This window comes from Populus nigra, chromosome 10 (genome assembly GCF_951802175.1).
Source record: "Populus nigra chromosome 10, ddPopNigr1.1, whole genome shotgun sequence".
Taxonomy (NCBI): domain Eukaryota; kingdom Viridiplantae; phylum Streptophyta; class Magnoliopsida; order Malpighiales; family Salicaceae; genus Populus; species Populus nigra.
In genome coordinates, this window is record NC_084861.1 from 4,000,077 (window position 1) to 4,025,411 (window position 25,335).

Here is a 25,335-nt window from a genome sequence, read left to right on the forward strand (position 1 = left end):
AATTTTATGGAAAGTAGACTTAATAAAATCATGAAACTCAGTTATCAAATCAACCTAATATTAAAGCAATAAAAAAAAGGCCCGAGTCAAACCTTGTTACTTGGTGAACCTGCTGAATTTATGATCCAAAACATGATATTGAGATAACTTTTATAGAAAGAAAAAGGTAAAAAAAATAAAGAATATCAATTTACAATGAACTTAATGATGATGGATGAAAGTAAAAAAAAATGATCGCGGCCAATTCTGTTAAACCTTTAGAATTTGTGACATGAATCATGTAACCGGATCACAACATAAAAGAAAAAAAAAATAACAATGTAAAATTTTCAACCAACAAAATAATTAGGGATAAATTAAAAAAAACAAATTAAAAAAGGTATAAAAAAGAAAAAAAATGTAGATTTGAAAAGAATGAGAACCAAATTTTACATAAGAAAATCATAAGGTATGAAATTAAAAAAAAATAATTAAGAAAATGATAAGAAAAACTAAAAATAACAATCAAAAGAATAAAGACAAAATTTGATATAAAAATCAAAAGTTAAGGGATGAAATTGAAAAATAAAATCAGTAAAGGATTCAAAACCAAATATATTGCAATTAAAAGAATGTGGACCAAATCTGATATAAAAATCAACTGTGAAGGGATGAAATTAAAAAAAATAATTATCTCAATAAATGACTCAAAATCAAATACAGTGCAATTAAAAAAATGAGCATCTAATTTGAATCAACAAACAAATAATCAAACTTATTTATTTATTTACTTTTTATAGGAGAGGAGAGATGAAAAAGGGAGGGAAAAAAATACATTGTTAGAGCTCAACAATCAATTTTTTTACTGCACGTACCTCACCCTTAACTCCATATGAAAAAAAAAATCATGATAAAATAACTAAAATGCATTTGTATTCAAGGCTAAGAAATAATATTTATTTCTTGGGGCATCTAAGTAATTTTATCTGACAAAAAAATTTGAAAAACCCAAAAAGGCTCCTGACCCAAGAAAAATGTTTTTTTTTCTTTATGGATGATTGAATAATTAGAATATAGATAAAAAATGTAAAAATATGAATTAACCTTTTTTTTTAACTATAATAACTAATGGATCCCATAAAAATATTTTCCTACTCCTAAATTTAAGCTTTGTGAGTTTGTGAATCAAGAATAAAATAATAATTTTATTATGTAAATTTTCAGTGAAATTGAAATATAAGTATATACACAACGTTTGAGTTCTTTTTTTTTTTTTTTTTTGGTGTTATCTCCCCTCCAAAAATCTGTGGTCCTAGCTGCCCATAGAACTCAGTTAAAAGGATGTGATAAGAAATTGCAGTGGGGTAGGCAATATGAGGCGTATATCTCACCAAGTACACTCTCTGGATAAGAGTGGAATCCATAAAACAGAATTCCATTGGACCTCAGTTCCCTGACTTGGCTTTACATCTCCATTGCCCATCACAGCAACCTTTGCAGCTCATTTCTTTCCAAGGAATTCCTGTTCTTGCTAAGCTAGATCACCAAAAAGTACTAAAATCCTAACAAAAGCAAGAATCAATGGCTGCAACCATGGCAATACTCAATGCAAAGTGCTTGAGCATCAACGCCAACAAGAATACCAACCCCATCAAGCCACCAACAAAACCCATCTACCTTCTCGCCATGCAAAACCTCCCGAAAGGTCTAACCATCTCAAAACCAGCTGAGAACACAGCCCTAGCCGGAACTGCTATTGCAGGTGCTATCTTCACTACCTTGAGCTCATGTGAGCCTGCTTTTGCTGCACAACAAATAGCTGAAATAGCAGAAGGTGACAACCGCGGTTTAGCACTCTTGCTGCCGCTAATACCAGCCATAGCTTGGGTGCTATTCAACATCCTCCAACCAGCACTTAACCAAGTTAACCGAATGCGTGAGACCAGGGGGGTGATCATTGGGCTTGGACTTGGTGGGTTGGCTGCATCAGGTTTTATGTCAACGCCAGATGCATCAGCCAGTGAAATTGCCATGATTGCTGAAGCAACAAGTGACAGCAGGGGTACGCTTCTGTTGCTTGTTGTTGCTCCTGCTATTCTTTGGGTGCTCTACAATATTCTACAACCAGCTTTGAACCAAATCAACAGGATGAGGTCCTAGTGAGAAAAATAAACAAGTGGGATGGGATTTGTTGGGGGTGTGATTGGCATAAATTTACCTGTAATTGCAAGTTATTTTAATGAAACTTTCTTTTGTTTCGAGCATTTTCTTCTTTTTATGTTTGCTTGATCATTCCAGTTCGTCAGTTCTGGGTTTAGTCTTAATTGTATTATACGATGATCCACTCTCCAAAAAGCGAAAAGAAAACGCAAATAACAATGCTTTCGATCCGATCTTTCTGCTTTTATTCTTCTTTTCTTGGTTTTCGTTTCATTTGTTAATGTTCTTAATTACGGAAGGAAGAGGCCCGCTCGATAAAATTTTCTTCTTTTATTTGTAAACTATTTTCCCAATCGCTCTTCACTCTCCACTCTTAAGGATTTTCTTTTGCCACACTATGTATTATTGAACCATTCCCCCCCTCTCCTTATCCCCATCTGTTAGTTTTGCAGCTCATTAATTTGGCTATAAGATATGCTTTGATCTTTGTAGATATAAGCTATCTCGTTCTCCTAACAAATCAACAAAATTATAAAAGGAAAAATTTTGCCAACGAAGGAAGAATTTGATTGATCACACTCACAATTCCAATTAAATACCATCGGCTCCATTGATCAAGAAACATGAAGAGAAAACACAAGGAATCTAGCTTAATTGATTAGGTCCTGAGTTTGTTTCTTAAAAATCATTAGTTTGAGTCTCATAAATTTTAGGGTTACTGAAAACTTATATGGTCATTAACTTCAAGGTCCGTAAAATTAATCGATTGAGATACGCACAAACTGATTCAAACATCTAATCCACATTAATATAAAAAAAACATTAAAAGAAGTAAATGATTTACTATAAAAGGGTTGATGATTTACTATAGCAATAGTTAATGTAGTTTTATACTCACAGGCACGAGGCACTATGAATTCCAACAGAGAAATGACTTTTCACCATTCTCAACCAAAAATAAAAAAAGAAGAAAAAACTGGCCTAATCATCTAAGGTAACAATGTATTTTTATAATTTTTTATAGCGAAATGATTAACATACTTTTAAAATAAAAAATATTGGATTGACCTGTACAAGCTATTTTGACTTTTCATTTTTAATAACACAATAAAATAACTTCATTACTCTTGAATTTGAGTTTTTCTTAACTTATGTCATGAGTTTTTTTTTTATCTTTTCAAGTTGGATCAAAGGCAATTAAATATTTAGAAGATATAAAATAATTTTTAATATTGAAAAGTGGATAACGCATGTTGTTCACGTTTAACCAACAGGTCTTTAATTTGGTGTTACAAGTGTTTGGTTTGTTATAAAAGCTTCTCCATTTCTGGACGACGTGTATGACCAATAAAACTATGATTTGATGTTGGTGGCCTTTTCCCCTCCTCTCCTCTTTGGTTTTCATGTCTGACCTTGTAAATTTTCAAAGTTTCCATTTAATTTGTTATGTTTTCAGATTTGATCTCTATTCTTTTTATTACTATTTGTTTTTATCTTAAATAATTAATAAAATTGATTTTTTTTTCTAATTTTATCCTCCTTTTGTAGTTTTATTTGTTAGATTTAGTTTTCATTCTTTTGATTTCTTTTTGTTTTTTTAATCCTTTTCTTAATTGATGTTTTTTTTCAATTATATCCTTCAACATTTTATTTCATTAAATTTTTTATGTTAAATTTTGTTCCTATTCTTTTTATTTCTATTTGTTTTGTTTTAGATTTTTTTTATTAAAATTTCATTTTCATTTTCATCCCTTGATATTTTATTGATCGAGAATTTGACTTTATGATTTTTTTCAAGTTTTTCTTTTATGGGTTATTTCCGATCTTAGGACTCGGGTCATAGATTTAAAAGGCTGGCCTAGGTTGAATTAGGTCTTTTTTTTAGATTATTTTTTCACAATTGATTTTTTTCAACTTCATCCTTTTATGGGCTATTTGATCTCATATGTTGGGTCGCGGATTTCATGAGTTAACCTAGTTTGCTTCGACCATTTTTTTTTGTTTGATTTATCTACTATTGCTGTTTTTTTATCAAATTATTATATTAGACGAGCTTATTGAATCCAATAAAATCAATGACCGACTCTCAGATTTCCCTTGCTTCTTTATAGATGTTATTATTGTCTAAGCATCTTTTTTTTTTATGTTAAAAAGAGTTTAGTCTGACCCATATCATAATGCGAGTAACCAATTTAGTTAAAAGAAACTAAAAAGGGTAAATGATTTATCGTAGCAATGTTAATTATAACTCTAGACTCATTGGCACAGTTGATTGGAATAATAAAATTATTATTTTGTCGTTCTCTACAAAAACAATTGACCTAGCTAATGGGAGTAATATGATGTTTTCATGTTTTTTTTCATAGTAATATGACTAACTTACATTTTAAAGCAAAACGTATTAAACTGGAACCTAGAGGTGTTTTGACTTTTTCTCTTTAACAACATAATAAGACAACTAAATTATCCTTGAATTCAAATTTCCTTTAACTACATGAGAATTTTCATCTTTTCATTATGATTTTTTTTTGTTATAATCAGGTTAGATCATGGGTGATTTAACATTTTTACAAATATAAATTATTATTTAAAATTGAAAAGTGATTGCATGTGGCTATGCCGGTGTTCTTTTAGCAATATGTATAACATCACTTTATGGTTAAATGATAGCTTCCGCGAAGACATTTGAATCATTATGGCAACCCCTCAATGGGTGGCACATGTGCCCAACATACCTTTAATTTGACACCAATGATCTTTTCCCCCTTTGTTTTCTCTCTCAGCTTTGATTTTTCACACTGTCCCTGAAGATTTTCAAAATCGCCCTTCAATTTATTTTTTCTTCAGATTTGATCTTTATTTTTTTTAATTATCACTATTTGTTTTATGTTAAATAATTCCTAAAATTAGATTTTTTTTTATTTTATCATTTTTTGATTTTTGTTTGTTTGTGATATTTGATCTATATTCTTTTGATTCTTATTTATTTATTTTTAGTTATTTTTTTAATTGACTTTTTTTCAATTACATCCCTTAACATTTGATTTCATCTAATTTGCATGTCAAATTTTATTTTTATTCTTTTAATTACTATTTATTTTGTTTTAAATAATTTTTTATTGAAACTTTCCGTTTCAATTTTATCTCTCCATATTTTGTTGATCGAGATTTTAGCTTCATGATTTTTTTAGATTTGCTTTTTATGAGATAATTTTGAACTCAATATCTAGGTTACGGGTTTGAAATGTTCCCCAAGTTGACTTAGATTTTTTTATAATTATTTTTTTTTAATTTCATCCTCTAATTTTATTTTTATTTAATTTTTAATTAAGAAAAACAAAATATTGACTCCTGGAGGACATGATTGTTTTTCAAAAGTGTACCATTCTCGGATTGATTCTTCCGTAAATAAAAAATTCGTTTTATTTTTAAACAACCCTACCATTCATGTTGAAAATACATTGAGCACAGATTTTCTTTTCGAACAAAAACCCAAATCAACATATCCACGTGTAAAATCAAACATGCTTGAACAAAATAAAAAACACTTTAAAAATAAAAATCACTCAAATAAATATTTAAATAATAAAACGAGAGAGGAAATAACATTTTTATCCTTGAAGAAACGCTGAAGAACACAAGAGACAGTGGCGCCGCGTGGCTTGCACGCTCCGCGAGCAAAATAGACACAAAGCAATGGCAGTGAGAGTGTACACGAGCAAATTAGTCTTTTTCTTCGATGTCTTCTATTCAAAAAGGAAAAACCTAAACCAGAAAAATAATAATATATATTTTTTGAACTAGAATCTCTCTGCAATCATGATTTTCCATATCTCGGTCTCCTTTTTTTTTTTCCCTTGCCTCTTTTTTACTCTCTAATTGTTTATTTGTCTTTTTATTATTTTATTTTATTTTATTTTTAATATATGTTATCACACAAAATAAAATAAATAAAATACTAAAATGACAAAAACTGATTGGACTTCATTAAAAATATATTTTTGAAAGACTTTTATATTATTTAATAACATGAAAAAATTAGGGAAAATCTAGGTTATGATCACATTATTTATGGTATCAAGTTATCAAAAATTTATTTCTAGTCGTCTGTTTATTTTCCTATTTCAATCCTTTGGTTTTCCCTCCCTCTCGTCTCATGCAAACAAAATGGGATTCGATCCATAGAAAAGACTTTCCAAGAGCCATTGAAAAAAAGCCAAAAAAGAAGTAAAGGCAAATTAAATAGAAACGCATGCAGTCTTTTAGACCCGAGGAATGGCAATCTAGCTCGTTTCGGCCTGGCCTTGTCTCTTCTCTCTGAAGGCTGTTCCTAGTCATTTTCAAATTGTTTGATAGCTTCTATCTTTCAGTTTTTATATCTTTGGTTCTCGAGGTTACGCTCTCAAGTTTCGATCCAGATGTAATGGACTGTATTTCACCCTCGCGAAATGAAGGAAGGGAAGGTGTAGAGAGTTTCTTGAGAGAAGGTGGGAGATTTGTAAAATAGAGATGGCCAACAAATTAAAATACATGCAAAACATGAAGCTAAAACCACCCATATATACATACTCGTATACTTCCTCTTCTCTCTCGTCCTCTCCCTCGCTCTCCTTTTCTTCTTCTTTTCCTTCAAAATCACCACCCACCCACCAACCCTAAAAGGCAACTCCGACCTTAGAATCCGACCCAGTTACATCTCTTAAGGTTCCTACATACAACGCCAACTAAAGAAGACCCTCAACCCAAAACTGAGAAATATATGGACAACCCGTGACTGGGACCGCAAAATCCAAGTCTTTGCTGATTTCTTTCAGGTTTTGAAGCAAAAAAACCTTCTTTTAAACGAATCCAAAGCCTTGTGTATTGGTGCCCGTGTAGGGCAAGAGGTCGAGGCCTTACGACGAGTCGCGTGTCAGACTCGGTTGGTATATATGGACCTAGTGCCGTATCCACCACTGGTTGTAAAGGGTGATTTCCATCACCAGCCGTTCGACAATAGGACTTTTGACTTGAGTTTTCAAACGTGTTTGATCACGCGCCGTTACCGGTACAGACGTTGAAGCCTGGTGGGATATGTGTTCTACACGTGACGCTTTCTAGACGGGCTGATAAGTATTCGGCTAATGATTTGTACAGTGTTAAACCGTTGGCCAAGTTGTTTACGAAATCTAAGGTTGTTCATTTTTAGATAGGTTGTGATTAGTTGAATTTGATATCTTGTTATCATGCACATCAAATCTTTTGGAATTTCTGGTGTTTTTCTGTCCTATTCAAGATTGGTGAAAAGAATAATGAAAGAAAAAGCTCTCAAATACGTGCAGAAAAAGCTTGACAGAGTCTGATCAATTTGTCCATTGATACACTTCCTCGCGCAAACCTGCTAGCCAAGTTCACGAAAAAGCTTATCAATGTACCTGTCCTGGGCAGTTTAAAGCTCCAATATCAGTGTTTATGTGATTGATTGCATCTTTTTTTCTTATGTTTCACAAAATGAAATTCGTTGTTCAAGCGAAGAAAGTCTTACAAGAACTTTTCGGGATCTTGGCAAAAAGAAAAGGAATAATTGTAAACACAGAAGGCTATTGACACAACTGAACTTAAGGAATAAGAACCAAAGAAGAAAGAAGACAGAAATCTTGAAAGAATGAATCACACAAGCATGATTAAGCAATTCTCAGCTGTTTAACTGTTTATCGAGAGCATAGAGGCCGCGGGAATTTTAAAGACATGAACAGGAGAGACCTTTTAAGAATAGTGATGGATCGATTTGGTAACCTCAATGACCTTTTAAGAATAAATTTTGGGTAAATTATAACTTTCTGAGGTATCATGAGATTAGTAAACTATAAACACTATCTAAAATTTGAAGATTCAACCCCAACTCCATTTAAATGTTCAAGAAGCTACTGGAATAATCTCTTTCTCTGCCTAAAATTCAACCCCAACTATATATATAATTTTAACCTTGAGCCAATGAGGCTGAGGTGGACAACGGTTCAAGTTTAAAATTGTTTTGACTAATCTAAATTTAAAATTTTACCTTTATCGTTGAAACCATCCCCGTTCGCAGCCCTCTGAGTCTCAGTTGGAGCGGCGTCAGCAACTGCAGAGCTTCAAACATGTTCAGTACTTGTTCTGATGTTGTGGTTAACAAAAACCACCATCCTTTTGGATTGTGTCTCAGGATTCAGTGATTCACAGTTCCATTAGCCTCAGAAGGATTGACTGCTTTTTCAGATCTCAGGTCACATGGTTTGCAGTACTTCTCATGTCGCATAGAATATTATAGGCGCAATGAGTCTCTTTCCTCTTCGAGTACATCAGCCTGATCACCTGCAGGTTTCAGATTGTCGTGAAGGATGATATTCTTCGAACTCTTTTCATGCTCCCCACGTTCAGGGGCATCTGACGTGGGGAGCATGTCAAAAGTCCAAGTTAAAAAAGAATTATGGGTGAGTGAACGAGCTTATTGACTATAACTGATATAATTTTTTATCCAACCCTCAATTGAGCTAAGATTTTGTTAGCGTGTTTATATTCAAAATAAGCCTAGAAAATCTTGTTCCTATTTTTTTTTATTCTCCTTATTATTTTCAATTATTTCTAGTTAGATTTCAGAATTTTATTTAATATAAGTTTCGTTAAATAAATCGGTTTTTAGCTACTACTTAAATAGTTTTATATGTTATTTTAACAGTACAGTTTCATTTTATATAGTTTTGGGTTTGAAAACCTTTTTTTTTCCAATAGAAAATACATCGTATATCCACTTTTGCGTTGGTGGTCTCTGTGTGACTCGTATCAATGTCCACAAGAGATCACCATGAATAACAGCAATGCATGTCTTCACGCTTTTCTCCTTTTTGTCAATTGAAGAGAAACAGAACATGAACGTTTAAGATAAGCAGGCACAATCCTTGGGACTCACCTAGTAAAGAGGGGCTTTCATCTTCTTGGACAGGATCGACATACGTTTTTCCTTCACAGAGACAGCTCAAGACTCTGAAATTGTTACTCCCAGGACAGGAACAGGTGCTGTATCAGGTTCTTCGCTGAAACCCTAGGGGTTAACTTCCACATTCTATCCCTAGACATCTTCAGTAGACGAACTCCCTCCAGGGATTTCTTGATTAAGAGAATTTTTAAAGGATAAACAGTCTAACGCAGCATGTGAACTTTTCTATATTTAAAAGCATATTAAAATTAATAAATTTAACATGCAGACAAAGTGCAGGTAATTACTTAATGGGGGATATAAGCAGCAATAATTAACATTGAAATAGAAAGAAAATGAATAATCATAGTAATTTAATTTCATATATCTAATTAATTATAACTGTAAATTAATCAATAACGTGGCGTGTTTATTTTTATTTTTGTGACTTCAAATGATAAGTACACAATCAGCATCCTGAAAGTTTAATCCACAGACCATATTCCCAAGCTAACCAAAGTTGAGTTTATACTGTTCATTCCATCTTCCTGGAATCTTTAAGGTGTCCCTTCTTTCGAATCGCAAGGCAAAAACTTAGTCTCCAGAAATCAACAATTGATTCTGGCAACAATTGTATCAAACCCCAGAGAAGGGAATGGGGCCAGTAAGGTGTGCAGCGAGGTTCATAGCCTATAGCACGCAGACCTGCCCGGGCATAACCATCTGATGATGGAACCCAAAAGGAAGATCTCCTTATTGATGCCATCTTTGTTGCCACGTAAAGCGGAACCTGCATCAATAAAACCCTAGATTGATCAAAGAAGCATAAAACAAAGAAAATCGGATGCTTAAACCAATACCTGATAGTAAGCAGAATGTTTATCATTATTCTACCTGAATAAGATCTGAAATTATACTTAAGATATTTATGCAAATCAAGAGACAAAAACTCAAGATGGGAGACCTGCATCTCTCTTGATAAGCACAAAAGAAAAAATAATTATTTACAAGATGAGTGTTATAGTCAGAAAGGGCACACAGATCACAAACATCAGATAGGCAAGGTGCTGTAGGCTTTTCAGTATGCTTTGGTTATGATTCCTCCGCTAGAGTTGTCTGTGTTTTACAGAGCAAATAGCCATCTCATTGACGTTTCCTCACATCATCACTTGCCAGCTTTTAAGTCAGAAAACATGAATTCAATTAGCAGTAAGTTCTAGTATCGTCTCACATCTAAAACTCTACCGCTTCTCTCTCTAATTATACCAGCCAATTCAGACAAATGTGTAGAATACAAGGAAGAATTCAAAAGACAGGAGAATCAAAAGAAGAAGAAGAAAAATTATGTGCATTGTTGGATAGAAAAATATGATTAGCATGGCATATATATAGCATTTCCACATGATAAGTTCATCTTATACTGATAATGATAGTTACATTCATCGGGATTATAACACTAAGAATATGTTTGGGAATGTGATTTGCATTGTATTTCTAAAAAAAATAATTTTTTTATTAAAATTTAATATATTGTGTATGTTTTAAATCGTTTTGATATGGAAATATCAAAAATAATTTTTTAAAAATAAAAAAAATCATTAACATATATTTTAATATAAAAAATTATTTAAAAATAACCACAATTACTGTACCAAATCAAATAGACATTCAGCAGCGCTAACAACACACTAAGAAAAAAAAAGTAGGTAAAACCATGAAGTGCACGAAAGCATTTGTATATCTATAATTTTGTCACGAAAACGAAAGAAAGATGGCCTCTACCTAACAACTGTATTATAAAATTCAATCATGATCTTTCTTTTTGACAGAATTAAGCATCAGCTTGCTCGACCATAATCCAATTTTTGGATTTTCAAAAAAATAAATTAATAATAAGATAGAAAATGAATGAATAAAAAATATTTGAGAATTGAGTCAAGATCACACAAATTTAAAGTTTGAGGATTGAATTATAAATTTGGAGGTCAATTTGGTCAAACATGAAGAATGGGGGACTTAATTGAACTTAAAATTGTTTAATTAATAACATCAGGGACCCAATGTTAAATATCAGAAGTTCAGGGTCCAAGTTGAAAATAGCCATTTCCAGGGATACAAACGGCGCCGTTTGAACCACTATTCATCATCACCTTCTCCAGACCAGGGACCGATTCAACAGGAAACCAAAACCGTTTTGGACCACGTCTCCCATGAACGTCTCCTCAGCTGTCCATTATCTTCCAGAGGCCACGTTGAACAGTCCTGCAATAACTGGACTGTTATTCCCCTGTTTCTTCTCAAAGAAACAGATGCGTTCGTGCCTCACGATCGTGAGGCACGAATACATGAACAGAGGCCATTCTCTGGCTTTATAAAAGCCAGAGAAGGCCACAGAAAAGGGGGAACCAACGAATGAACAAACAGAAAAGCAGATACAGAGAAAAAGGGAAACCAAGGAAAAGAAGAAGAAGAAGAAGAAGAAGAACGAAGACACAGGAAAATTACACAATGCAAGACGCAAACAAAGGAAATTCAAAGGAACTGGGGGAGCTTTTCTAGAAGAGAAAACACTAGAGGACAGACGCAGGGGACGAAGGAATAGCAGCAACACAGGGGACAGAAGAAGACCAGAAGAAAACCCAGGAAAAAAAGTAAGAGACAGACACGAAACGAGAAGGGAGAAGACATCGTCCGGCCAGAGCTAACCGGTCGTTACCATCGTCTTCGTCTTCACCCCGCAACTGCACCAGGTAAGTTTGCATCTTTCCCTCTCTTTCCATTTTTAATTACACAGGCACTGTACACTTGCAGTTTTGACTTTTAATTACTCCCGTCGTGCTGAGCGTGCGTGAAGCTTTTCACGCGTATTCCCTGCCCAGCCGGGTCACTGGCTGGGGCCAGTGACCGGGGTGGATCAGCTGAGTGTAGTCCAGTTCTTACAGGCTGGGTTAGACCCTCCAAAAAATAAAAATACGGGCATTGATTTAAATTATTTTATTAGTTTATTCACTAATTTTAGAATCAGGAATATCATATGTTTTTTTTACTATGTAATATTTAATAATGCTAAAATTTAAAATATCTGTGGTTGAATATTCATTTACGTCAGAGTCATGAATATTACATAAATCATCATAACATAAACCAATAAACTTTTAGTAATTTAAGATATAATTAGCAATGTAGTCTGTTTTAAACATAATATTTAAAGAATGATAATATCTTTTTTTTTATATAACCAGTCTCTTATTATAAAATTTTTATTGATCAATTAAGATTTCTAATAACTATAATATTAAATAAAATTTATTTAAATAAAATATTTTTCTGTCAAAAAAAATAAAATACTAGAAATTTATTCTTTCTATTGATGATTTTTAAGGCCGTTATAATGTTCCGATGATAAAACACAACATATCAAGATTTCTAATAAGCTAATTATAATAGAATATATGTAGTGTGTCCTCTGTTATTGAAAAACATATGTTGGGGGTAACGGCAGACAAATCATAAATTATTTCCTAACGCAAGCTTGTAGCTTAAAGCACTTGACATGCAGCTATTCCATATCGATCAATCCATGTTTTAGGGTTCATAGTTACTTTATAAGGCGAAAAGGAGATAAAGATGGTTTTTCTTCAATGCCCTCACCAAAGAGCAGAAAACTGACTGATGCAAGTAGAAAGAAATTTCGTCACCATTTATATTCCAAATTTCAGATGCGATCACATAATTAAGCACATTCATTTAGACATAATCACAGATTGACCAGAACATCAACGTAAACTAAATCCATTACATACAGATCAGGATAAGTATTGAAAGCAGCAGAGCATTGTAGTATGGAGAAGCACAGTACCTGACACTGCACATCAATCCCAGTACTTTTCTTGTATTCAACATAAAGGCATCTTGAGAATTGATCAATGTACCTGATAACATTACACAGATTAAATAAATGAAAACTAATAGCAACCTGCTCCAAATCTCCACAAATTAGATCCTTGTAAATAAATCACGAAGAAAAATAAGAAGAGAGGCTTACGCTTTAGTAGCAGCATAAACAGCATTAAGAGGATCAGAAGGAATAACAATGGCAGCACCAGAACCAATATTAACAATAGCACCTTTCTTCTTCTTCAACATCCCATGCTAAACAGCTTGCGTAACTTTGGTAGTGCCTTCCACGTTCACTTTAATCAAATTCTTCAACAACCCCTCATCAACCTCATGAAAGAACCTCGCATAAGGATAAGAAACCCCAACATTATTAATCAAGACACCAACATCCAATCCTTCAATAGTCTCCTTGATCTTTTGAACACCCTCGTCAATATCGCCACTGAAATCAACAACAACGTTCTTGATTTGAACATTACTGTATGTGGATTGAATAGAACCTGACACGTCTTTGAGTTTATCAGGATTCCTGCCCACCAAGACTAGATTGAGACCCTTTCGAGCCATTTGGAAAGCGAATCCCTTGCCAATACCGTCAGTGGGCCCAGTAACGAGAGCCCATGACCCATATTTCTTGAGATTCTTGGCAGGTCTGAGGAAACTAACGTAGACGCATTTGAGAGTAGCGGAAAGGAATTTCAGAAGTGAAAGAGAACCCAAAGTGAAGAGCAGAAGAAGCCAGAAAGGCTGATCTTTGAGCTGGTCAATGAAACGGAGATCCATTCTTTAGTTATGCTTTTCGATCCGAGACGTGGGATTTGATGAAGACTTAAATAATAGAATGCTATAAAGAAAGAAGGGGAAAGAAAGGTAAGGAAGCTTCTGTTAATGTTAACACTGCAGAATTTTGGATTTAAAAGCGGAGCTAACGAGGAAAACAGAGTGCGCGCGCGCGCGTGTGAGAGGAAAAATCGAGTGGCAGAAGATAAGTTAGGCGAGAACAGACAGAAGAACGCGGGAATTAACTAAGATTTGATGGAGAAAGCGAAAGGTGGCTGAACGGAGTGTGGTGAAGTAGATGAGATGAAAACCGCCCCATTAACTACTTATGGTGACGTTTATTCACAACATGGCTTCGTTGGGACACACTGCCAAGGGCCTTCCTTGTTCAAGATTCTTGCCATTTAAGATTCTTGTCTCCTGTTCCTCCTTTTTTGGTTCTTCGATGCTCGTCTGACGGGACACTGACATGTCCATTCTGAAAACCTGGGATACAATTTGTTATGAATAAATTTTGGGCTATTTTTTGTTTTTAGCATATTTTTTAAAAAATATACCGGTAAAATAACATATTAAAAAATTAAAAAATAATAGAATTTGTGTATATCATGATTAAAAAAATATGACTTTTATAGTTTGTTACCTAACAACACCCAATAAAAAATATTAAATAAAATGAAGATAAAATAATAAAAATAAAAAATAAAAAATATGTTTTGAGATACACCAAAACTTCAATTACAACAATATTTATATCAAGAAATAAATATATAAATCATCCTCCATATGTAGACGGAAGATATATATTACAAATGTCTGAATTTTGTTCAAGTAGAGTATAAATTACCTTTTTGGTTAAATTTTTCATGACATATACACATTTAATTTTTGTTTCATATATACTTTCTTGATATTAAAAAAAAAAAAAACCTTTTGATCCCATCAACGGGCGAGGCGCGATGAGGATTTACGGTGAGGTTGTTTCCGATGAAAATTAATCTTCCTGATCTCGAGGAAGTACCTATCATAGGTCGTCCCTTTGTCGAGGAGTAAATTCAAGAACAACTCGGGAGATTAAAGAGAGGAAAAACAGACCCTTCGTATAACACAAACTATATACCATGTACTATGCCTTTGACGCACATTTATTCATTAAAAAATATATTAAATTGATATTTTTTAATAATTTTAATTTGTTTTGTTAAAAATAAAAAAATATAAAAAATTATTTTAATTTATTTTTAAACGAAATATTATTTTAAAAAACATTCTGCCCCACGGCTCGAAGTTGGAAAAGACACCTTAATTTTTTACCCTGCTTGTGCAGAAAATTCTCTCACCCCCTTCATTCTAATTCGATTAATTGACCCCAAAATCGACAACAGAGGTTGAATTGACTGTTAACTTGCTGATATATATGGGATTTTAGAAATAAATCTAATGATTTCTGAAAGCATGCATAATTGAAAAAGAAACATGAATAATTAAGAGAAGTTTTGAAAACAGCATAAAAACCCCAAAACCCCATCAAGGATAGACTAGCTACAAATTTGCTCGAACTTGTGCTGTGAGCTTTCCTCTTCGGTGGATACCAACAGAGAGACGCCAGGAATCAAGAACGCGCTCGGGAAGCAAGCAAGCCAGCCACCATTGAATCGAGTGAGCCCAGTAGGGAGCACACCGTGCTTCATAGCCTACTCGACCAATCGCAGCCTTGGCGTAAGCTTCTGGTGATGGTATGAACAAGGATGACTTCTGAATCGAAGCTACTCTTGAAGTCATTTTTGTTGCAACATATAGCGGCACCTGTGTAGGGAGCCTTGATTACATTAGGTATATTCATCATGAAAATTACCTTCTTCTTAGATGAAGGTATCAGTACCCATAAGTTATTTAGGGGGGAAACAAAATTTAAGGGAAACCTGCTCTCTGGGCTTCATAGTTTTTTCATTAAGCCACTTACTCAGTAATGAATGTTTGATGACGAGATAGTTGTGTTTTTGAATTTGAAACGGATTAAAATAATATATATATTTTAGATTTTAATATTTAACATATTAAAAATTATAAAAATATTTTAAAAGACGTCAGTTTAATATTTTTTATATAATAAATAATTTATTTATAAAAAAACAAAAATTACTATAATGTCAAACAAGTGTTTTAATAGTCGAAGTATCATTTAATTTCCTCATAAAATGTAATGTAGTCATTATACTTTACTTTGATTAAACCAACTACTCATTAATGTATGTTTGATAGCAAGATATTTAGTGTTTTTTTAATTGAAAATATATTAAAATAATATATATTTAGATTTTAGAATCAACACGTTAAAAATCATAAAAACATATAAAAAACCATCAATTTAATATTTTTTATGCAATAAAAATTACAACAATATCAAATGAGTATCTTAGTAGTTGGAGTGACATTTAATTTCTTCATTCAGAAAATGTAATGTAGTTATTACACTTTACATTGATTTACCAGAAATTAAGACAAATATGGTAATAGAAAGTAATGGCGATCGATGCACAGAGATGGAAGCTAAAATACCTGACACTGTACATGAATTCCACAGCGTCTGTATTCCACGTATAAACATCTTGATAATTGATCAATGTAACTGCAAGGACTCAGCAGCTCAAATAATATTAGTTAGGTCATTATTAATAATTGAACGGCCCATTAAATTCTAATAAATCTAGTTTCTTTATCCATAAAAAAATATATCTATTTGACTTAGATTTTCATTATCAATATTTTCTTTCAAAATATTTTTTTTATACCGTAACTACTTAGAATATTTCTGGAATTTACTTGCTGGAAGATGTGACTATAATTATATAGACATATTTTTTCCAATAAAAATAATTACATTATACATATTTAAATTAAATAATAAACTAGACATTATAAACTTGCAATAAATATAATTACTTGGTATATATAATCATACTTCGTTTGATTTAAGCAAATAAATCCACGTGAGAAAAAAATAAAAAATACCAAGGATGGTAACCCATTTGATTTCAGCCACGCACTTGATTTTAAGTAGCATTTAATTACTATACCGAGATAAAAAAAAATTATATTTTTTTATTTTAAAATGATATAAATTTATTTTTAAATCATTATGTTTATTTTTCTATTTCTCTAATAAATATGTTTATACTTTTAGAGCATTAATTGAGCATTAATTGAGCACAATTTTAATTGTGTTCTCTATATTGTATTATAATTGTGCATGGGTGGTTGAAGTAAATAATCTTTTAATTAATACACTAACCTACCAAACCTCCAAATTTGGCCAACCTCAAAAGTACACCTAAAAATTGATTCCTTGTTTTTCTATTCTCTATCACTAGAAGTTATCAAATGTATCAAGCAATTAAAGTTCATAGGAGTATTTTTTTCCTTTTTTATGTGCTGCGCGCCCTTAATTAATTAACTATTTAGTCGCTTAATTAAAGTTTAATTTTTTATTATATATCTATAGGAGCTTGTTTTATACATTAATTCAAGGCTTCCCTTTTAAATCTCGTTTGTTTGTTTTTTCCCTCCCCTTGAATGCTTTGTTAAAGAATAAGGATGAGGATGCAAAGTTGTTAAAAGAAAACGGATGATTAGTTTTTTCCCTGTTTTTCAGCTATAGTCAGTTATGCATTCTTTTCTTTTATAACAACTTAGTTAACCATGCTGCTGGTGTGGGAATAATTTCCTTTTGCATGGGAAAGGCTGGCTCATCAGCCTTGATACGTGTATATATATTCCTTCTGTTTCTTCATTGAAAAGTAGAAAAGAGACAATCAGAATAATAAAACTGCATTGGAAAGTTAGCAGCCAAAACGTCTTTGTTCTCTGTTCCTTTCTTTTTCTTTTTGGTTTTCAGCCTCTGCAACCCTCAGCATTTCTTTCATGGTATCAGAGCTTCGGTCATTTAACTAAAAATGGAAAAAGATGCTGAAAATCAACAACCACCACCATTTACTGCAAAATCAACCTCACGTTTCCATAACCTCTCTGACCCAAACAATCCATACCGACTTGATCATGGTGACACATCAGTTCTTGGTTTGGTGACTGATCTCTTAACCACAGAAAACTATGTTACTTGGGCAAGAGCCATGAAGAGGGCCCTTAGAGCCAAGAACAAACTTGGTTTTGTTGATGGCAGTATCACAAAACCTTCAGATCCCAACGATCCTCTTCTAGAAGCATGGGAAAGATGCAACGACATGATTGTTTCATGGATTCACAACTCTGTAAGTTCTTCAGTAAAGTCTTCTTTCATCCTTGTTGACAATGCCTATGATATTTGGAATGAGCTTTGTGAGAGACTTACCCAGCAAAATGGTCCACGAATATTTCAACTAAAAGGGGCTCTAGCCAACTTAACTCAGGGAAATGATTTAGTCAGTGTTTATTATGGAAAGCTGAAAACAATTTGGGATGAGTTAACCTTACATTGTCCCTTGCCAGAGTGTTCTTGTGGACAGATGAAGATGCTGATTGATCGATACCAACAAGATTGTGTAATTCAGTTTCTCATGGGTCTAAATGAAACATATTCCAATGTAAGGGATCAGATCATGCTAATGGATCCCATACCACAAGTCAGTAAAGTCTTTTCTCTTATTCAGCAGCAGGAGAAACAACACCAGATGTTATCTCATGCATCTACTCCTGAATCAATGGCTTTTCTTGCCAAAAACACATCCACAACCTTCAGGTCATTTAACAGACCCTACTGTCCACACTGCAAGATTCAAGGGCATCCCTTAGAAGATTGTTTTAAAGCAGGAAATGCCACACCACCTACTTGCAGCCACTGTCACATGAGTGGTCATCTGGCAGAGAAATGTTACAAGTTAGTGGGGTATCCTCCTGGCCATAAATTGCATAACAAGGGAAGACGACCAAATATACATGCTAGACAATCCAACGTCATTGTAGCTGAAGATTTTCCCAAGAATCAAGTTGACAAGATGAATTTAATTTCAAATCAGTATCAGAAAATCTTGCAGTTGCTTCATGAGAAACAAAATCCAGCAGACATTCATCCTCCAATGGCTAACTTCACGAGTCTACCGTCAATGTCTGGTATCACAACTTGCCTCTCTACTTACTCTCATAAATCTTTTGATATTAATAATGTCCCTTGGATCATAGACACAGGAGCTACAGATCATATGATCTGCAGCACCGTTTTTTTCACAACAATAACAGCCACTGTGTCTTATAATGTTAAACTTCCAAATGGTCAAGAGGTTCCAGTCACACACATAGGCACTGTCAAACTCTCCACATTAATTACTCTTGAGAATGTTTTGTGTGTTCCTTCATTTACTTTCAACCTTCTTTCGGCTCCTACATTAACCAAAAATGTCTCTTATTGCTTTGTTTTCCTATCCACTGCTTGTTTCCTGCAGGACCTCATGTCGTGGACAACGATTGGATTGGGTGAAATGAAGAATGATCTCTACCACCTTAAGCATGTTGAAGTATCTCCAGATGCTTTGATGTGTACACTATCCAAGTATTTTGACATTCATCGTTTGCATTTTGTTTGTGCCACAAATACCAATCATCCGTTTGACTTATGGCATTATCGCCTAGGCCATATTTCCAATTCCAGATTACAATTGATTAGAGATCCTGTTGTAATCCAAACCACACGTTCTACTATTAATGAAGTTCCTTGTTCAATTTGTCCTTTGGCAAGGCAGCATAGACTCCCTTTTAATCAAAGCCTACACAAATCTTCTTTCAATTTTGAACTTATACACTGTGATTTATGGGGGCCATGTTCTGTTGCAGCTTATGATGGGAGTAGATACTTCTTGACCATTGTTGATGACTTGTCTCGTAGCACCTGGGTATATTTGCTTAGATATAAATCAGACACAAGGAAATTCATAGAATCATTTTGCAACCTTATTCACACTCAATTTGGAGCTAAGATTAAGTATCTAAGAAGTGATAATGGAGCCGAATTTCACATGCAAGACTTCTTCCATAAAAATGGCATCATTCATCAAAGAACCTGTGTAGAAACCCCCCAACAGAATGGAATAGTTGAGAGAAAACATCAACACATCTTAAATGTTGCTAGAGCTCTTAGATTCCAAGCTAGTTTACCTCTTGAGTTCTGGAATGATTGTGTCCTCACTGCCACCTACATTATCAACCGCATTCCTACCCCTATATTACATAACAGAACACCTTATGAAGCTATTTTTCACAATGATCCCACATATCATCACCTGCGAGTCTTTGGATGCCTTTGTTTTGCAACTACCATAGGTCAGGGCAGAAAGAAATTTGATTCTCGAGCAAGAAAATGTGCCTTTCTTGGTTATCCTTTTGGAGTAAAAGGCTATAAGTTGGTAGATTTAGAAACACATGAAATCCTTTTGTCTAGAGATGTGATATTCCACGAACAAATTTTCCCTTTTAAACTGCCTGTACCAGAACCTCTTTCTTCTCATACACTGCTTCCTCTGGCCCAGCCTCAACCATCTGATACTCGCTCTTCTTATACTATAGAACCTTTACAAAATCACATACCTGACACTCCTTTTTCACCTACCACTTCCACCAACTTATCTTCAGAAGTGAATATTTCTCCTGACACTCAAGACATATACATTCAGCCTGACTCACAACCTTCAGATTTTGTTTCTTCTTCGCCTCACATCTCACAAACTCCTACCCCTCCTCTTCATGTTCGCAAATCTGCTAGGATGAAACAGGCTCCCAAATACTTACAGGATTTTCATTGTCAACTGGCTTCCTTCAATTCATCCAATCCAATCCAAGACACAACAGCTGAGGCTCCTTCAGGTAACGCAGTTCATTTGAGTAACTACCTTTCATACAATAAATTCTCTTTACCCTTTCAAGTTTTCTCTGCTTCCATTTCTTCTCACACCGAACCACAAACATATGCTCAAGCTGTTACTGACCCCCATTGATGCATGGCCATGGAGGATGAATTGAAAGCTTTGGAGGCTAACCAGACATGGATCATGACTGATCTGCCAGCTGGAAAAAGACCTATTGCCTGCAAATATGTCTATAAGATAAAGTACAATTCTGATGGCAGCATTGAACGATATAAGGCAAGGTTGGTGGCCAAGGGTTACACCCAAGAAGAAGGTATTGACTATCACGAAACTTTCTCTCCTGTTGCTAAGCTTGTTACAGTGCGTTGTCTCTTGGCCATAGCTGCTGTGAAAGGTTGGGGCCTGTATCAGTTTGATGTCAACAACGCTTTTCTTCATGGAGACTTACAGGAAGAAATATACATGAAACGTCCTCCTGGATACACCCAAGGTCAATCTCATCAAGTATGCAGACTACTTAAGAGTCTTTACGGGTTAAAACAGGCCTCACGACAATGGTACTCTAAATTCTCTACCTCTTTACTTCAGTTCGGGTTTTATCAGTCCAAAGCAGATTATAGTTTGTTCATCAAGCAAGACAATCGATCGTTCACAGCACTACTCGTCTATGTTGATGATATTATCGTAGCCAGTGACTCTCCTGCTGTTGTCAACGATATTAAAGTATTTCTCAACAATCAATTCAAAATCAAAGATTTGGGACAATTGAGGTATTTTCTAGGACTTGAAATTGCCAGAACATCACAAGGAATACAGATTTGTCAGAGGAAATATGCTTTAGATATTCTAGCTACCTTTGGCGTTCTCGGGTCTCGACCTTCTAAGCTTCCTATGGATCAAAACTTAAAGCTCAGTAAAGAGGAGGGCACCCCTCTATCTGATTCTACTTACTACAGGCAGCTTGTTGGAAAACTTTTATACTTGACCATAACAAGGCCAGACATTTCTTATAGTGTCCAAATTCTCAGTCAATTCATGGATCATCCCACTGATTTTCACTTAGCTGCAGCTTTCAAGATCCTGAAATACATCAAAGGAGCTCCAGGGCAGGGTCTTTTCTTTTCTTCTGAGCATAACCTGGACATCACGGCATATTGTGATTCAGACTGGGCATCCTGTCCTGACACCAGACGTTCTGTTTCTGGTTTCTGCATATTCCTTGGTTCATCCTTAATCTCTTGGAAATCAAAGAAGCAATCAGTGGTCTCCCGTTCATCAGCAGAAGCTGAGTATCGTGCCATGGCCATCACTAGCTCATAAATTACTTGGTTGAGTTTTCTTCTAACAGATCTTCGTATAAATCATCCTCATCCCGCTGTGTTATACTGTGACAATAAAGCTGCCCTACACATTGCTTCGAATCCTGTTTTCCACGAAAGAACCAAGCATATTGAATTAGATTGTCACCCTATTCGTGACAAAATCCAAGCAGGTGTCTTATCAACTGCATATGTTTCTACAAAGTGTCAACTAGCAGATGTTTTCACAAAAGCATTACCTGCCTATCTATTATCTTCTCATATGTCCAAGATGGGCATTGTCAACTACTATGCTCCATCTTGCGGGGGGATGTTAAAGAATAAGGATGAGGATGCAAAGTTGTTAAAAGAAAACGGATGATTAGTTTTTTCCCTGTTTTTCAGCTATAGTCAGTTATGCATTCTTTTCTTTTATAACAACTTAGTTAACCATGCTGCTGGTGTGGGAATAATTTCCTTTTGCATGGGAAAGGCTGGCTCATCAGCCTTGATACGTGTATATATATTCCTTCTGTTTCTTCATTGAAAAGTAGAAAAGAGACAATCAGAATAATAAAACTGCATTGGAAAGTTAGCAGCCAAAATGTCTTTGTTCTCTGTTCCTTTCTTTTTCTTTTTGGTTTTCAGCCTCTGCAACCCTCAGCATTTCTTTCATGCTTATTATCAAAATCAAAAGACAGAACAGAAAACATAAAACTTTGTGTTTAAAATTGAAAATCAGTACTGGAAAAAGAAGAGGGATTATCGATGCCTATGGCATATATGCTCACGCTTTAGTAGCAGCATAGATTGTGAAGAGAGGATGTGAAGGCATGGCACTAGCAGCTCCAGAGCCAATATTAATAATGGCACCTCTTTTCCTCTTGATCATCCCTGGCAAAACTGCTTTAGTAACCCTACTAGTGCCCACCAGATTTACTCGAACAATATCCATCCAAACTTTCTCATCCACCTCGTGGAAAAAACTGGCTGCAGGGTACGTGATTCCCAAGTTATTTATCAGCACACCAACGTCTAGCCCCTCTGTGGCCTTCTCTATTATCGACTGGACACCAGCTGAGGCTTTGCTTGAAAAATCAAACACCACAGTCTTAATCTTGGTGCCTGGATGCTCTGCTTGGATTTCACTCGAGACTGTTTCGAGCTTGGTGGGGTTTCTACCGACTAATATTAGGTTTAGATCTTTTTGAGCTAGCTGGTGAGCAAAGGCTTTGCCTATGCCGTCTGTGGCTCCGGTGATTAGAGCCCACGAGCCATAGTCTTTGAGATTCTTTTTTGGTCTGAGAAACGTTGCATACACCCACTTGAGAAGAGAGGTTGAGGTTTGGAGGAAGGAGAGGAAACCAAGTGAAGACACAAGAATAAGCCACATGGGCTGGGTTAGGAGGTGGTTGATGCATGCCGAGACCATTTTTATTTTTTTTTTTACTTTTCAAGAACTCCTGATGAAAGAGTGTGCATGTCTATATATTTCCTAAGAATTTAAAGACGTATGAGGATTTTTGGCTGGTCCCTGTTATTGAAAGTGATGTATGAATTAGCGATGAACATTTAAGAATTAGGACTCGGGTTGTTTGTCTGAGATGTTTTCCAAAGACACTTTCCTAACTTTATCATGTTTAGTTCTGTTTTTTTTCCCTCTCTTTTTAATCTATGTTTGCTAAGAACAAAGCAGGAAACTGGATAAAAAAAATCATTTAAGAGATTATGATTTCAAGAAAATCATCATTGGAGATCAAATAGATCACTAAGAGATTAAGATTTTAAGAAAACTTTTGGATGAACATAGACTACTAAGAGATTAATTAAGGTCTTATATAAAAAATTAATAAATTATAAAGGTTTTTTAATAGAGAAAAATCAAAACTATATATATGTGTGTGTGTGTGTGTGTGTGTGTGTGTGTGTGTGTGTGTGTGTGTGTGTGTGTGTGTGTGTGTGTAGTCATAGTTTTTGTTTTTGAAAAGGCATCTTTTTTAAAATTGTCATGTTATACAAGTAACAAAGATTCTCGTATCCTAATCAGTGTTTTAAAACCTGGATTAGCCAGGCGGGTTGACCCGGGACCCGGCCGACCCGGGTCTGTGGTCGGGCCGGGTCTAAGCAAAAAACAGGTTGGGAATTGACTCGGTCAGACCTGGTCGATCTGGATGGACCTGTCAAACCAGGCTGAGACCCGAGTTTATTTTTTTATATACTCATGACTGAAACGACGTCGTTTTGGCTTTTTACAATTAAAAGGCCAAAACGAGAAGAGCAGAGGAACGAACGCAGAAGTGAGAAGACCTAATTAATTTCAAGAAATCTTCAAACCCATTTCAGTCGCGAAGAATAGCAGAAGACTCTTGAATCCTTGATTGCCGTTTCAAATATGAAAATAAGGTTAGATGAGTGTTACTTGTTTCTTTCTTCTCTCGCTATCCTCTGTTTCAAATTGAAATATCTTTTAAATATTCTTCCCTTTGTTGAACTTGCAGGAGAGCTTTGATATTGTATAACAGTGGCATCGATTATTTCCTCTATTGACCCATTTGCTTTGAATGGGCAGGCTTGCAGCTCCACATGTATGTATCTTATTTTCTCTGTTCTTTTATTTTTCTGCAACTTCAAATGGTCAAAGACCTGAACTTTGCTGTGAATATTTCATTCGTTCTGCTTCTGTTTCTGCTTTTGCAATTAGTTGTTATTGCTTCTGTCCTCTGTTGTCCCTATTCATTTGCTTCTGCTTCTCTATTCATTTGCTTCTGCTTCTGTTAATGCTCACTAATTTGCTGTTAATTTTGTTACTGTTCTGCTTAAGTTGAATTTGATGTCCCTATTCGTTTGCTTCTGCTTCTGTTAATGCTCACCAATTCTGTTTATTGGACTTGCAATTGTAAGTGTATGTGTTCACATGGTTATAGAAGCATATGCTTTTTTTTTCAATCGAGACTAATTTTTCACTACTGTAAGTGTAGGTTTTTTTTTTAGTTGAACCGGGTCAACCCATCTAACTCGTGACCTGATCACTTAATCGGGTCGATGACCGGGTTGGGTTTCAAAACTATGATCCTAATAATCAATATATGATAATAACATTATTAGAATTTATGACTTTGAAAGATATGTTCATACAATTTTGAGAGATGAAAGTTTACTTTCATTGATACATGATGGATCTAAATAAGCTAAAAACAAACCGCATGAGCTCATGCAGATGCCTTAAGCTTAACTATGCAATACATATTATTTTGAGTAAAACATAACTTAAAATATCATAAAAATAAAATTACACTCTAGTTTCTTCTCTCCATAAAAGAATAAGATTTATGGACTATAAATAGACCATAATGAATCCTTCAAGTAAAAGGTTGATAATCTCTTCATTCTTAATATTTTCAACATATATATTTTAAGAGTTTATCTCTCTAAA

General features: G+C 34.5%; 4 protein-coding genes and 1 pseudogene across 4 annotated transcripts; 2 read left to right on the forward strand and 3 right to left on the reverse strand.

Moving 5' to 3' along the window:
• Window positions 1-1,425: 1,425 nt before the first annotated feature.
• Window positions 1,426-2,243, forward strand: LOC133704172 (photosystem II reaction center proteins PsbY, chloroplastic-like). The gene has a single exon (XM_062128938.1). It carries the CDS (start codon window positions 1,561-1,563, stop codon window positions 2,137-2,139), a length of 579 nt encoding a protein of 192 aa, XP_061984922.1. The 5' UTR covers window positions 1,426-1,560; the 3' UTR covers window positions 2,140-2,243.
• A 4,319-nt stretch (window positions 2,244-6,562) lies between these two features.
• Window positions 6,563-7,445, forward strand: LOC133705207 (uncharacterized; annotated as a pseudogene).
• A 2,037-nt stretch (window positions 7,446-9,482) lies between these two features.
• Window positions 9,483-14,027, reverse strand: LOC133705064 (very-long-chain 3-oxoacyl-CoA reductase 1-like). The gene is made up of 3 exons (XM_062130160.1): window positions 13,119-14,027; window positions 12,933-13,005; window positions 9,483-9,863 (listed from the first exon to the last, which is right to left on the reverse strand). The coding sequence occupies exons 1-3, from the start codon at window positions 13,217-13,219 to the stop codon at window positions 9,609-9,611; spliced, it is 429 nt and encodes a 142-aa protein (XP_061986144.1). The 5' UTR covers window positions 13,220-14,027; the 3' UTR covers window positions 9,483-9,608.
• LOC133705208 (very-long-chain 3-oxoacyl-CoA reductase 1-like) lies at window positions 13,226-13,756 on the reverse strand. Its single transcript, XM_062130343.1, has one exon. It carries the CDS (start codon window positions 13,754-13,756, stop codon window positions 13,226-13,228), a length of 531 nt encoding a protein of 176 aa, XP_061986327.1.
• Window positions 14,028-15,213: 1,186 nt separating the features above from the next.
• On the reverse strand, window positions 15,214-23,359 carry LOC133706068 (very-long-chain 3-oxoacyl-CoA reductase-like protein At1g24470). The gene is made up of 3 exons (XM_062131591.1): window positions 22,694-23,359; window positions 16,313-16,382; window positions 15,214-15,559 (listed from the first exon to the last, which is right to left on the reverse strand). Exons 1-3 carry the CDS (start codon window positions 23,332-23,334, stop codon window positions 15,296-15,298), a joined length of 975 nt encoding a protein of 324 aa, XP_061987575.1. The 5' UTR covers window positions 23,335-23,359; the 3' UTR covers window positions 15,214-15,295.
• Between the last annotated feature and the right edge of the window lie 1,976 nt (window positions 23,360-25,335).